The following is a 15,891-nucleotide window of genomic DNA, read 5'->3' as shown; positions in this document are numbered from 1 at the left end:
TATTTTAGCTTATATCTGCCAATGCAGCTGGCTTATAACATTACGCATTCTCAGTTATGATGCATGTCTCTTGTATCTTCATTAATCTTTCTCAGATTTAAAAAAGAAAAAAAAAAGCATAGCTGCAAGAAAATAAGACCATACTCCTGACACGTGGCGGACGCACAAGTACATTTCAGGCTGTGCCCGTTACACTACTCAGTGTCATGACTCCACACACATATAAATACACACATACACAGCTGCTGAAGCAAGTATAACAAGATGTTTTTCCCTGTGCTACAGGAATGGCGATGTGTTAGTGCAGGTGAGGTGTGTGATACTGCCAGGCTGCTGTGATTCATGATGTCGAAAAAAGCACATTTACATGTACATTCCTGTCTCTTTTCTTAACCTCACCCTTTCTGTGGGGCGATATGAAAATAAATCAAGCAAAAACACACCAAGGAATTTACCTTCTGGTTGTTTTCATCATCTTCCTTTGTCTCCTCCTCCACCGTTTCTTCCTTCTCCATCATCTTGTCTTCGACAAACTTTATGGAGATGAGCTGCACTCCTTCTGACCCTGGCTCCTCTTCCTCCGGACTGTCCTGGGTTAATGTGCTCAGTGGGCTGTCTGGTTTCCACACCTGCTCTGGCATTTTATTTTCCCTGCGGCTGACCTCCACTGGCACCAAAGCTTCCACTTCCTGTTCCTTCACAGGATCCTCCTCCCACCTTTGCCTGGCTTCTTCTTTTTTAGTCTGTGAGCCCCACTTCTTTGGTTTGACAGAAAAATCATCGAAGTCCACGTCTATCAGAGACTGTTTGATGGAGAAGTCATCGTAAACAACCTCGATTTGACTCTCTGAGGGGAGAAGTGATGACTCTGACTTATGGGGAGCATCGCTGAATAATCTTGTTTCTTCTTTCCGCCTCTCCTCTAGTTTAAACTTTTCTTCAAGTTCCCTAGCTTGCTTTCTCTCCAACTCCTCTTTCATTTTCCTCTCCAGCTCCTCCACTCTTTCTCTCTCTAGCTGTCTCCTCTGTTCCTCTTCCTTTCTCTCCTCCTCTCTCTGTTTCTCAATTTCTATTTCTCTCAATCTCTCCATCTCTGCTTCTTTTAGCATTCTCAGCCTCTCCCGCTCTTTCTCCTCAGCCTCCTCCTTTAATCTCTCTCTCTCTCTCTCCTCTTGCCTGAGTCTCTCTTTTTCTCTCTCCCCTTCTCCTCTTCCTAAACTTTCTGTCTTTTTCACCCACTCCTTCTCCCACTCATCTTCTCTTTGCTTTTCTAAATTAATTTCTTCCTCTCTCAGAATTCCCTCAGATCTGTGTGCATGAATCAATCTTTCCTCTTCCTCCTTTTGCCTCTGTCTCTCTCTTTCTCTCAGTCGCTCTATCTCTTCTTCTCTTAGCCTCTGTTTTTCTCTCTCCTCCTTCAGTCTCTCTTTTTCCCTTTCTTCCTGCTCTCTTTTAAGCTTCTCCTCTTCCTGTCTTGCCCTCTCTCTCTCTTCTTCTCTCTGTCTCTGCAACATCATCTCTCTCTGCCCCTCCCTCTCCATTTCTTCTTCCCTCAGTCTCTGTCTTTCCCTTTCTTCCTGCTCTTTTCGAAGCCTTTCCTCTTCTTCTCTTGCCCTCTCTCTTTCTTCTTCTCTCTGTCTCTGCATTATAATGTCTCTCTGCCGTTCCCTCTCCATTTCTTCTTCTCTCTGCCTCTGTCTCTCTCTTTCCTCGCTCAGTCTCTCCATCTCTTCTTCTCTTAGCCTCTGTCTCTCTCTCTCCTCCTTCAGTCTCTCCTTTTCCCTTTCTTCCTGTTCTTGTTTGAGCCTTTCCTCTTCCTGTCTTGCCTTCTCTCTTTCTTCTTCTTTCTGTCTCTGCAACATCATGTCTCTCTGCCTCTCCCTCTGTATTTCTTCTTCCCTCTCTCTCTGTCTTTCCCTTTCTTCCTGCTCTTTTCGAAGCCTTTCCTCTTCTTCTCTTACCCTTTCTCTTTCCTCTTCTCTCTGTTTCTTCATCATCAGCTCAACCTGCCTCTCCCTCTCCCTTTCTTCTTCTCTCTGCCTTTCTCTCTCCATCTGCTCTTCCTTCAACCTCTCTCTCTCCCACTCCTCCTTCCTCTGTCGTTCCAGCTCCTCTTCTCTAAGCCTCGCTCTTTCCTTTTCCTCTTCTTCTCTCTGTCTTGCCATCTGTCTCTCCCTCTCTTCTTCTACTTCCTTTTGTTTAAGCTCCTCTTCGATCTGAAGTCTTGCCTGCTCGTGCTCTTCTGCTCTCCGTCTTCTCTCAAACTCCAGATGTTTCAGTCGTTCCTCTTCTTCTGTCTGTGCATCATTGTCCTTCTTCTCAAATGATCCCACTCGTCTATAGACAGGTATTGACTCAGGGATTTCCTCCTTAGGTGCCTCTTCTTCTTCTCCTTCCTCTTCACTAGAATCAGGGTCTGAGCCCAGGGGCACTGGAGGCCCTCCATCATCCCTCTCCACAACACCAAAGTGAACGGAGCGCCGTTTGACTTTGTCCCTTTTTAGAGGCCTGTTACCAGCAGCTGAGTCTATTTCATCAGCAGCACTTTGGCTTAATGATCGGCCACGGTTTCGTAGTTGGACTCCATCCATATTTGTCTTGTCTGTGTTTTCTTCTGACGTCTCAGCAGGGCTTTCCAATGCCTTGTTTTCAGAGGGAGCATCCTTGAGTGTTTCCTTAGGGGAGTCTGTGGGTCGTTCAGCTGGTGAGACCTTTGAAGGGCGATCCACCTCATCGGATGTCTTGGATGTAGAAGGTTCAACACTTGGTTTTTCAGGTGTTTCTACTGCTGTTGAAGCAATTGGTGGCTCAAAGCTGTGAAAGAGAGATAGTACAGTGTGAAAAATTCAAGTCTGTAGGAGCATGATTCTGAAAGAACACAAGCAAGAAGATGTTTTTAAATTTAGCCAACTTCAATTACTTAACTGCTTTCTTTGGAGACTAAAATGAGAATATCAATACTTCTCTTACGATTGCACACCGAGTATTAAAGCTACCATCAGCTAGCTTATCATAGAGACTAGAAGAAGCAGGAAAACATCTGATATGGCTCTGTCACAAATGTAGATAAATGTCACACAACCTCACACACACTGCACTTAGGACACTTTCACACTGTACCTGTAGGAGTTATTTATTTGTAGCTTGTTTATAGTTTGGTATTTTGTTTACTTAGTAAGTCTTTTTAAGGATATACTTTTGGGCTTTTTTGCCTTCAATGATAGAGAAGGACAGGGAATAGAATCAGAAACAGGGGACTTGAACATGGGCCGCCCATGGACATGAGGCAGGACCTAACCACTACGCCATCTGCATGGCCCTACTTTGCAAGTTTTGTGTAAATGTTTTTAGGTGTTTTCTTTATTCATACATTTTGATAGTACTTTTTTTTTGCATTTTTAGCATATTCAGTTTTGTATTATAAGTATTTCAGTTTGGTTTTGTAATTTGTTAACAATGTAGTCGACGAAGTTGATGTTGGTAGAGGACAAGCAAGCACCTGAGTGAGTCAATGTTTTCTTTTTTTTTTTTTTTTTTAACCTGTGCAAGAGAGGCAGAAGGAGCCATCGTTGTCTTAGTTCTTTTGATTGCTTGATTGCTTTTTTTGGAAAATAACATAGATCTTTTGCGTGTACATTGGACTTTTTCCCTGCATCCATTAAATCTCCACAATGCACAAGTTGCCATTTGAATATAATGGAAATAAGTTTATTTGATTTGTTTGTACAAAGAGCCTATACAGTATACTTCTATATTTTTACACTTTGGTACACTTTACCAGTTCTTTATCTTTTTTTTTCTACATTTAACCTAATTATATATCTATTAGGTACATCAAATAGTGTGCCCTTGCACAGTCTGGTTGAACAGTCATTGCAATTCAATCACTGTTAACATGTCTGAGTATGTGACAAAAAGCACTTTATGAAAAATTCAAACATGTCACACAAAAAAGGGACAGATAAGTTGGAGCACTAGATATTCACATCAGCATTTTTACTGTGTAGTCATAAAGATAAATTCCTAGCTAGTTGTCAGGCAAAACACAAATTATAAGTTTGAATTTTGTAAGGTAAGCTTACCTGATGGCTGAGGAAAGTTGTATGACAAAGATTTACATAAAAAAGAAGTTTTTTGGAATGAGTCTGAAAAGATGATGTGTGAAAAACATCAGCAGTGTGAGGAAGATATTAACACAGATTTTTTTAAAAAAGGAATCTGAAATTAAGGTTTTAAGCAAAGTCATTAAGGTTATTACCAATACCAGCAATATGAACATTTCTGCAATATTAATATTGGCCATATGTACCAGAGTAGAAAGTACCTATTACATTTACTCATAGTACTGTAACTGAGCAGTGCTTTTGGGTACTTGTACTTTTTTGAGAACATTTGAAATCATTCTTCTTAAGTAAACAACCAGAGTAGCTGTACTTTTACCAGAGTACAATATTCTTGTACTTTTCTACCTCTGTTGACTACACAGTAGCACAAAAAGAGAGAATGATCCCACATCACATCCATAAACAGCTGGACATGGCAAACACTGGAGCATTATCTAAGGGTTAAACACTTTCGAGTTAATTCCTAACTCCAAAAGAGCAATTTTAGCCCTGCCCACTGTCTTTTCCCATCATGTCCTTGGGCAGAGTGTTTTGTTGTTTTTGGATGTTGACTATTGTACAGTGATCCCTGCTGGGGTCTTTTGCTTATGTACCTGCAGTTTTTGATGTGAGACACATTTGCCCCAAGAGTGAATTAGAGCTCCTGCCTTAAGTTTTAGGTGTTCCTAAAGGATGCATGCTGTGTTTCTTTATTAGTATGGATTGCCTTGCTATGAGGTTGACTTTTTGCTTTGTTCCATTCAGAAAAGAACCACCCAGCCAAAGGCATTCAAGTGTTACTGCAGCTCTGTTGTTTTGGAAAATATTCAACACTCTCAAAAGTGTAGTTTAGATATATGTAGTGTGGACCAATAAAGACAGTTGAATTGTGTTAAATTTAACTCTATATGAGTTGTATTAACACTGTCAATTTTGCTGTGTATTTTACTTTCTGTAAATTTTACCTGATCATCCTAATTGGAGCTCTATTCTCTTTTTGTTCTTAATAACAAGGGAAAGATCATATTTTACTGTATAATCCTTAGTAGCTACTCAGTACTTACAGTAAACTTAAATCACATACCTTTTATATTTACTTGTGTAGGTTTACAGACCAATACTTTTACTTAAGTAGGTTTTAACCAGCATAACGGTACTTTTACCACCTCTGATATGTACAAATAAGTTTGTGGAGTTGTAGGCAGACTAACAGACCCACATCATGTGAAGTCTTTTTTCTTTGCTCATCCACAGTCCCTAAACTTTAAAATGTTTTCTTAGTGCTGAAGTTTTAGGTCTAAACTACGTTTCAATGTTGTTATTGGCTAAAATGATAATTATTGCCATATTGGATATCAGCAAAAATCCAATGTTGTGCATACCTACATTTGAATATGTTTACTTATGGCAAGCCGTATTGGCTCTCCAATATTGAAAACATATAATAATTTCAACAATACTGTGTATACATATTTTTCTTGGGGGGGGCATAAACATTAAAAGTTACAGTAACAAGATGAATTTGTGTGGCTTAAGCTTAGTGGTAGAGTGGGCTGTCTGGATCCCAGCCTACACATTGAACTGGACTTGGTCAAGATTCTAAACCCCAGGTGGCTCCAAAAAGCATAACCATTTATGTGTAATATAGGGGTGGGCAAAAATATCGATTAATCGATGCATCGCAATATTTTCCCCCCCAATTTAATATCGATTCAGCAAATCCTCTGAATCTATTCACCTCCTGGCCAGTGGGGACGCTGTGCGTTGTATGGATGGGGGCCTCACTCAACCAAACAACAACCAACCATAACCACGTTATGTGAGGTTTATCACAATTTCCAAGAGTTTTTCAAGAGTTTTTCAGTGTTTATACAGAACTGTCATGTTTTTTACTTTTGTACTCCATATGCACAAATAAGTTATTATTGTGCAAATTTTTATTTTCAGATGTTTTATTGCTCAAAAATGTGAGGTGACTTACCAAATATGTTCACATGGGCATGAAAATAATTATAAAAAAAATTTCAACAGGTTATCTGTGTATTTCTACTTCTTACTGAATCGACATTGAGGCATTTAAATCAATATCAAATCGAATCTATATTGAATCGAATCGCAATCTAAAGAATCAAAATTGAATTGAATCGTGAAGTTCTTAACAATACCCAACCCTAGTGTAATGCGGAGTACAGTGGTTCTCAAATGATGTGGCATGACACACTGGTGTCTTGGGATTTTGGCTTTATCTTGGGAGTGCACTGGGTGAAAAAAGGTTTAAACTCCTGGTGTAGTACATCTGATTAGGATACATCCAAATGGCCAGCTAGGCACGGTTATCAGTGTGTGAAAGTGTAAATGTGCCATGTAGTGTAAAAGCACGTTCTTTTGTCAGAACTCCAGAAAAGTGCTATGTATCGATGTGGCACTAATTTACCACTTTTTATTTTAAGGCAGTGATATGCTGAAAGTCTATCTTGACTAGCCACGGTGACTAGAGTTTTGTAGAAACTTGAGGGCATACATCTGACTACAGTCATGATATTGAACAACAGAATACTTTTGCCATTCTCCTAGAAATTTACAAAGAAATGCTCATCATTCCAGCCTTGACAGCTCTAGACATAACCCAACATTTCAGAACTTTTTTACAGAAGCAGGGAGACCTTTCTCTTCAGTAAACCTGAAGCAACAAGCTCTTCTCCACATGGTAGTGAGATTTTATCAGCTCTAATGAAGCACCAAGTTCAAACAAAAAAAAAACCTTCAGATTGTCTTTCTGATAGACAACAATGTAGCTCTAGAATAAACTGGCCAATATCCAAACCATCAAACTCATACTTGAGTCAAACTCAACCATCTTTCTTGATTGCACTTGCGAGAGAATGTATTTTTCTTTCAGTCATGTTTTAACATGCCACCAAACACAAACATGAGAGTTAAAATGAGGATAACTCACCTCTTAGAGCGTCCTCGGTGTAAAACCTGAGGCTTCTTATCAGCCTCAGAGTTTGTCTCAGTGACCCAGTTTTTAATCCTCTGCTTCACTCCTCCTGTAGAGTTTACAATTTCTGGCTCCTCTCTTTTTGTTGTGACCTCTGGCCTCGAAGAAGAGTCGAACAGCTGACTGATTCTGCGCTTTATACTGCCTCCTCCACTGTAGTCCTCACTCAGTCCACCCTCATTGTTTGATGGCTCTGATGTTGTCTGTGCTGGTGATGTAGCTCGAGCTGGAGCTGACTCCGGCCTGTTTGCATCATTCTTGGCTGTACTGACGGTTACAGTCGGCTGAGGGGGCAGACAAGGGCCACCTGACTCAAACATCGAGGTGAGCTCTGCTGGCAGCCGCTTCCTGGTGCTGCCAAATCGATATTTTTGATCAATTGCAGATGAAATGTCACCATCTGATTTGTCAAGCTTCTTGATGACAGAAGCCTGAGATTCATCTTCTTTCTTTTTCCCCTCTTTCTGTTCAGATTCAGGCACAATGTCAGCAGGCGTTTTGTGATTTGTTTCGATGACATCATCCTTCTGAGATGGCTCAGACTTGGGTGCTTCTTTGGGTGGAGTGGCTTTTGATGCAGGCTCTGATTTTCCTACACCAGAGTCAATGGTATCTTTGTATGGAGTAGCTTCGTGGTCTGTTGTTGTATTTGGCTTGTTTTTGGTGTTAAGCGCACTCACAGAGCTGGGTTTGGATTCAGAGGAGGGGGGTTGCTTAGCAGGTGTGGTCTTCTGGGTTGCTGGCTTAGAGGTTGTACTGACCGTCTTTGGGGCGTTGATGGAGCGAATGCTGGAGTTCTTCTGCAGAGAGAAGGGCTTTGGAGCAAGCCGAGGTTTAGGGGCCAGACCTGGCTTTGGTTTTGAGATCGCAGCAGTGGAGGAAGCCTCAATGGAGCTCTCCATGACTGAGCCACTGAAAGAGAAGAGGAGAGTGGGCAGTAACATATGCTGAACTACATATTTACATTGGAGAAAAATAAATAGCACAGTCAGTTGATTTTTGTAGTTACATAGATTTAAAGACGACTGGAAAAGTCTGGTTGGTCAAGATTTTTGAAAGCTAGGGCAAAAACAGGCGGCAAAAACAAGCTAATCAATCAAACTGAACAGCACCAGAAATTCAAAATCTTAGATATTTCCTACTGCAAGGATATCTCCATTTTCTTTCTCTGATTCTTTGTCCTTGCAGTTCATATGATCAATCTTATTGACATACAAACAAAATATCAATAAAAGAATCTGACACCGCCCAGTCTGGCCAAAATCCAAAGTTAAAAGTATCAAAACTGGATGTTTTTTTTCCATCAATGTGGGGGTCATCAGGGCTCCCTTTATCAATGCCCAAAAATACTTTAAATAAATCTAATTAATAGACAGAAGGAATCAAATAGGGAAAAAATAGTAAATAAGTTGTTCTGTAGGCACGAGAACCACATAGTAACTTATGATGCAATATGATACGGTAAAATATAAAGCAGTAAGATACAATGCCATATGACACGATGTAATGCAACGTGATGTGATGTGATGGGATGGGATGTGATGTGATACAAATTGATACGATACAATACAATGTGATATCATAAGATGGAATGTGATACACGGTGATATGATATTATGATAGGATACAATACAATAAGGGACTGGGAATTAAAATAAATGTTTGTAAATTGCCTAATCAGGGATGGGAATCACAGTATAACACAATATAATGCGACACAATACAATACGATTAGATACTATACAATAAGAATTAGCATGAAACGATACAGTGCAATGGGATAAAATACAATAAGGACGGAGACAGATGATTTTGTTTAAAAGAGAAACAGCAGATCCATCATCTGGTATTGGTTCAGATTCCCAAAAGGAAGATGACAAACAAAACACGTAATCTATAAAAGATGCCACAAGAATACGCCATTACAGTCATTGCATTACCAAAGACATGGCCCCAGTAAGTTGTTGAAAAGCCATGATTTTGCAATGGAAAGGTTGCTACGCACATCTATTTCTCAGGACAGGTGCGTCAGAGGGCAAGGCATCCAGCAAGCAGTTCAAAGAAAACATCCGCACACTGTCCAACTTGCAAAAAAAAAAACAACAACAAAAAACAGACAAACAAACAAATCCACATTATTGTTATTTTTTTAGGATGTTCTCTTTTGGGGGGTTCTTTGTGGAGCTATTTTCATGAGTAGGACAATTAACTAGAACTATAAACTAGTATTGAAAACCCAGCCCCTGTTGCTTCAGAAGAGTTTTTCCTGTTTTATAGTGTACATGTATTCTCTTTCGGCTATTTTAATCCCCTTATTTAATATAATTAATGATACACTTAGCCTTTAATCACATTTACCCTCTCAATCAACAAGCGGATGTTTGTTTTATTTCTTGTTTTGTCAATTGAGCTTTGACATCATGATGAGAAGGTGGCTGCAAGTGTGGCACCACCTCCTATTTTTTATTAAGATGTCCTGCCCCTTTGAACAAACTTTTTGCCTGATGAAAGTCAGTAGTACTGAAACGTTGCAAATAAATACCCCCCTTTTTTTGTTTGTTTGTTTGCAAGTTGGACTGTGTGGGTGTTTTCTTTAAAAAAAAAAAAAAAAAACACAATGTAAAAATCTCATAAAGACACTCGGCCCAAAGTATGATTTGCCTGGGTGCACATTTTTGCAGAAAAATCCCTGCCAGAATTTTACAGGTCAGTAAGAGAAAATATGGTCCAGAAACTAACATTAAGAGACCCACAAATGTGGAGTATTATCTCAGCCTAACCCCACATTACATCCACAGCTGGGGGTTAAAAGGTTTTGTGCCTCCAAGCAAGCTTTTTTCCTGATGATTACACAGGAGAGCTCCTTGGGGAAAACATTTTATAACTTTCCATTCACAATAAAAGATTGTTTAGATGATCTAGCAGCGTCTGCTTTAATCACTATACTGGTGTCAATTCATGCATCAAAGGGTTGAATTAAATATACAGTCATTTAGACAAGATTTCTAAATATCTTGATGTATCATGTATTTCAATATAGCCTAAAAATGTTGTGTTATTAATTCTAAGCTATATCACCCTTCTCTAATGCAATGGATACAATACAATAAGGAATGGGAGACTAAAACCAATGTTAGTTAGTTGCTTCATTAGTGATGGGTTTCAAGGGGTAACAAAAGATATGATGCGAGTCATGAGGCCAGATAAGGATAACATCATGATACAACATTTGTGGCATAATTTCTTTATTGTTGGACAGTCATTTAATTATACATCACAATATCAAATTAACTGAAAAATACAAAATGCCACCAAAAAAGTAAAAAGCACAGGATTTACCATGAGGAGTCAGTGATTCAGTGAGTTAATCTGTCAGGGGTATCTGTTAAGGGAGGTTGTTACTGTTTACATCACAAGATTGATATTTTGCACCAGTGATTGGATAATGTTAAAACAAGTGGTAATGAAGAGTTAATCCTGTATCAATATTCTGTCCCATTCTACATTGTCTGTTAGTTATGAGAGTAAGATTTAGACTCTGTTGTTCCACACACAATGGACTAGCCTCTACTCTATTCTTAAATCATTATATCCGTACCTTTGACCTTTGAACGATTGTTTATACTGAGAGGACTATCTCTTAACTGAAATCTGCCTCTCCCGTGGAGCTATAAAAAGTTAATTATCACATCGATCTGATCAAATGATCTTTACAGGGAAAGTTTTTAAAGGTGAAGTTAAAACCTGAAGAGTTTCCCCAATGATACCATACCAGATGTGATATTCTAACTCATGCGTGGCAATAATGTCAGCTGTCTTGTGTTCATGTCTTTTTTATTAAATCAAACTTAAAATTAAAAATCACTTTAAAAAGGAATGAAGCAGGCAGTTGGGAGACATGTTGTCAGAGACTGGAAAAGGCCTGATGAGTCATCACACACATCAACAATAAGGTGTGCAGTAAAAGCACAATCAAACCAGATCGGTCAATTGAAAGGCAAACCACTGAAAGGTAAAACCTGCTGACATTTAAGAACAGTCCCGTGAATATTTTGATGAAAGCGAATAACCTTCACAGACAAAAGTCCACATTTACACAGGTGTGAAAAAAGATAACAGTAAGGTTTCCAAATGTGTTACAGCAGATACCAGAGGAAATGTACGCAGCATTTCATCTGGTTTGACCAGTAAGACTTTAACACAAACCGGTAACTCCACGCCCCGTACACTTTAATAGCAATATCAGTCAGCAAAATGTTCACTGTGTCACTCTTACAGTATCAATGTACAACTGGTTTGAGTGTATGCACTTTGGTATTTTATACATGTGACATGTTTTGTAATAATCTTCAAACTGCATTGCTGCAACATAACAGCACCTCTTGGTTTGCTTGATATTGTGTAATGGGATCAGAGTGAACTCCAAAAACTGTATGCACCACCCACTGAGGTTAAAAAAATGTGCTTAACTTTTCCTAACGTTGCATTCCTGAGACAAACAAACACTGTCTGGCAGATAAAGCTGCAGCTGAAAGATGATTTCTGGTGCTTCCTTAGGCCACATTTACAGTGCAAAAATCACTTAGCTTCTGGGATTTTTGTCTCTTTATCTTTGTTTACCTTTCAATGCCTGTTAGCCACCCAAGGCTAACTTTAACTTACACGGAGTACATTTCAGTTTGATGTCCCCAGCATTAATCATTTACTTCTTTGACTGATGCTGTGAGCAGCTAGTTTGGATCAATCTAGTTTCTTGCAGCTCAATTATCGCGATTTCATAACTAGTAGCATATATTAAATTGCCTTTAAATGAGCAGACGTGTTTCTTTATGTATTGTTAATAAGTTACTCATAAACACGAAAGCACTGAACTCACAGTCATTGAACCAGCAGTGTGACCACTGCAGCTGGACAAAGGAAAGGGAGCCAAATTAAAGTAACTTTACGTTAAATACTAGCTACTTTGCCCATTACTTTAAAGGCTCTTTAGGAAAGATAACGATACCCATGTTCATGACGTTACTTTTGTTGGCTAACTGAGTTTTAAAAGCTCACAAAAATGGTGCACCTGCTCTAAACATCAGCTTTATGAACTTTTACAACTAGGGAAATGTTTACATTTCGTTAGCAGTAACGTTTAAAAGTTGTATTTTACCTTTCGTCTTCAAGAAGTCATACAGGTGGAGGAAGGAGGACAAAAAGGAAGCGGGAACAAGTCACAAAGGAAAATTGTTCCTCAGTTTTCCTCGACCGTCTCGCCTACTTAGCTGTTGTCAGTGTTTTTTCTCCAAGTCATTCACACTAATAAGACGTCAGACTGCTGCTGCTGCTGCTGCCGCTGCTACACCCAGCAGACACTCCCTCCTCCCTCTGCCAGCCCGCCTCGGGATGAGCCACGCTAAAGCCCCATCAAGCTACTAACGGAAAGAACAGACCGTAACGGAAGTGACGTAGGTCTGCTTCAGAATAAAAGTAAAAGAATGTTCATTTTTTAAAAAAAAAAGAAAAAAAAAGAATTGTTCATCAGAAAACGTCATGCTCCAGCCAAAAGCCAAAAAAAATTTCGTTGTAACAAAACAGTTTCAGAAGAGATCATTGTGTAGAAGTGCCAACAAACGAACAATGAATAAAGGCAGCACAATTTGTGGTTGTTATTTGTATTTTTGTTTTATTTTATTGTTTATTTTTCATTTTACTTAATCAAATAAGAGCTGACTTGAGGAGAATAAAGACCTGATAAGTGCCTGAGAGTCCTTCTTAATGCAATTGTTCGTTCATCTTATGTAATGACTTGAAATATGGGTATTACTGGCAAGCCTCATCAATGTTGCATAGAAGTCTGGGACGTCCTGTGAAGTGGTAGATCAGGGTGGTGGTTCTCGTTTTTAAAAGGGGGATCAGAGGGTGTGCTCCAGTAATCAGGGTATCACACTACTCAGCCTCCTGAGAAAAGGATACTCCGGCCTACTGTTGAACTTCAGGTACAGGAGGAACAAGTCAGATTCCATCCCTGCAGTGGACCAGGCCATCAAGTCCCTGTATAACCAAAGTGAAAGCTGTGTTCGCATCCTAAGCACAAAATTGTAAATTTTCCTGGTGCGTGTTGGCCTCCACCAGGACAGCCCCTTTTCTCCAATTCTGTTGGTGTTTTTTATGGATAGGATAGCTATGCGCATCTGCTTTTTGCAGATGATGTGGCTCTGTTGGCTTCATCCGCTGGGGACCCCCAGTAGGCTCTGGGGCAGTTTGTAGCTGAGTGGAAAGCGGTCAAGATAAGGGCCAGCATCTCCAAGTTCACGACCATGGCTCTCTGGATTGCTCCCTCTCCCTGTAGCCACCGCACCCTGGCCCGAGAAGAAAACGGATGGATGGACTTTGCATTATTAAAAATGGTGTGGTAAGAAGCTTCATTTCTTAATTATGGAATCAAATTACAGGACTTTATTAATATTTCTTTATGGCATTGATTCCGACACTTGAACTCCTCCACTTGGGGCAGGGTCTCATTCCCAACCCGGAGAGGGCATTCCACCCTTTTCCGACTGAGGACCATGACCTCAGATTTGGAGGTGCTGATTCTCATCCCAGCTGCTTCACACTCAGTTGCGAACCGTTCGAGTGAGAGCTGAAAGTCATGGCCTGATGAAGCCAACAAAACCACATCATCGGCAAAAAGCAGGGACCCAATCCTGAGGCCACCAAACCGGACGCCCTCAATGCCCTGGCTGCGCCTAGAAATTCTGTCCATGAAAGTTATGAACAGAACCAGTGATAAAGGGCAGCCCTGGCGGAGTCCAACCTGCACCGGAAACGAGCAAAAGGATGGAATGCCCTCTCCGGGTTAGGAATGAGACCCTGCCCCAAGTGGAGGAGTTCAAGTATCTCTGGGTCTTGTTCACAAGTGAGGGAAGAATGGAGCGAGAGATCGACAGGCAGATCGGCGCGGCGTTTGCAGTGATGCGGTCTCTGCACCAGTCCGTCATGGTGAAGAAAGAGCTGAGTCGAAAGGCAAAGCTCTCGATTTATCGGTCGATCTACGTTCCCACCCTCACCTATGGTCATGAGCTGTGGGTTGTGACTGAAAGAACAAGATCACGGATACAGGCAGCTGAAATGAGTTTCCTTCGCAGGGTGTCTGGGCTCTCCCTTAGAGATAGGGTGAGAAGCTCGGCCATTCGGGAGAGACTCGGAGTAGAGCCGCTGCTCCTCCGCGTTGAGAGGAGCCAGATGAGGTGGCTCGGGCATCTGGTCCGGATGCCTCCTGGACGCCTCCCGGGTGAGGTGTTCCAGGCAAGTCCCACTGGGAGGAGACCCCGGACATGCTGGAGAGATTATGTCGCTCGGCTGGCCTGGGAACACCTTGGGATCCCCCGGGAAGAGCTGGATGAAGTGGCTGGGGAGAGGGAAGTCTGGGTCTCCCTGCTTAGGCTGCTGCCCCCGCGACCTGATCTCGGATAAACGGAAGAAGATGGATGGCATTGATTCCTGAAAATGAGACCTGTGGCACCTAAAGTGTTGTACATTCTGTAAGCTTTCAGTGTAGATTAACTCAAACATCAGGACTGCTAAAGCAAAGATAAAAATATGACGAATCATATTGTGCTCTTTAGGTTTAACACTTCGTTTATTAATGTGTGTGATGATGGGTGGGGACGCCCAGCAGAAAAAAAAATCTTTGGGAAGCACTATTTTATGTTTTGTTTTACAGATTTTTAATTACCACAATCTGGGTGACTGACACAGCCATGACACACACACATAACTATTTCTCAGGCCACTGTAGCCTCTCCTCTCCACATCCTCATTTTTATTTTCTGCATTGCTGAACAACTAAAAGACACAAGGAAAAAAGATTGAAGAATAGAAAAGAAAAAAACCTGGCAAACAGTTTGAATTGACTTGTGAGAAATCTGACCTGAGATCAAACCTGTGTCTAAGAAGGTACTCCAGTTGCAGCTGCTTTCCTTAATGCAAATCTAGAGGAGGACATTTTTGTTATGGAAAGTTAACATAGGCATTTAAAGAAAATACGTAGAATATTACTTGAAAAATCCATGCATCACCTTCATCTTGTATAATTTTGGTTTATCATTTATTTGCTACTCTACTAATGCAAAAACTTTTGTAAAGACAAACGTCAAATATAGAAAACTCAATATTTCGCTTTTATTTTGAAAATCTCAAACGGAAACGCCGTGTTTTTCGTTGGACTTGACCGAAGTAGTCGCTTCATCGGACTGGATGAACTGGTTCTGACTGAGGCGAAATGCCACTTTACACACAGTGAAAGGAGTCGGATGCGCTGAGCTCTCGCTCTTTCATGGAGTGCTGAGGCTACATGCAGCTTCTTAACAGCAGGAAGTGACCATCACCTTTCACACAGTCAGACTTCATTTGCATCACACCTGGGTCCTTACAGGGTTAATTTGCGTTGAAGGAAACTTCACACACGAGCCAACTGATTTAAGACAGCCTGTAGGCCTGAGAAAGAAGACTTCTTAGATTCTTTCACCCCTGTAAAAAGTTTTATGGTCTGGCTTTAACTGTTTCTTATGCCTTACAACCATACAACTTGGAATTAACTCCTTGTAACATGTATTGTAATTTAATAAAATAATTTACTCAATCCTGCTTGTAATCAAGTACAAGTTATAAGTTAAATGAAAAGCAAACAGTGTCTATTTCAAAAGGACACAGGACGACAGTTTAATTTCTAAGACTTCTAGACAGGCTTCTTAACAAAACGAAGTATCTTATAAATTACAATGTAAATTGAATCAAAGGATC

General features: G+C 40.5%; 1 protein-coding gene across 1 annotated transcript in view; it reads right to left on the bottom strand.

Annotated features, from left to right (window-relative positions):
• Nucleotides 1-12,456, bottom strand: part of LOC121529264 (inner centromere protein-like) — a 34,200-nt gene extending 21,744 nt beyond the window's left edge. Inside the window, exons 1-4 of the mRNA XM_041817059.1 lie at nt 12,260-12,456; nt 7,060-8,016; nt 2,007-2,814; nt 456-1,523 (exon numbers count right to left, since the gene is read on the bottom strand). Coding sequence (XP_041672993.1) covers nt 456-1,523; nt 2,007-2,814; nt 7,060-8,006 — 2,823 coding nt within the window. The 5' untranslated portion in view covers nt 8,007-8,016; nt 12,260-12,456. The remainder of the gene's footprint in view (nt 1-455; nt 1,524-2,006; nt 2,815-7,059; nt 8,017-12,259) is intronic.
• Nucleotides 12,457-15,891: the final 3,435 nt, after the last annotated feature.

The sequence above is a fragment of the Cheilinus undulatus genome, linkage group 3 (assembly GCF_018320785.1).
Source record: "Cheilinus undulatus linkage group 3, ASM1832078v1, whole genome shotgun sequence".
Taxonomy (NCBI): domain Eukaryota; kingdom Metazoa; phylum Chordata; class Actinopteri; order Labriformes; family Labridae; genus Cheilinus; species Cheilinus undulatus.
Note: the sequence above shows the minus strand (reverse complement) of the source record. Positions and strands in the feature narration are given on the sequence as shown.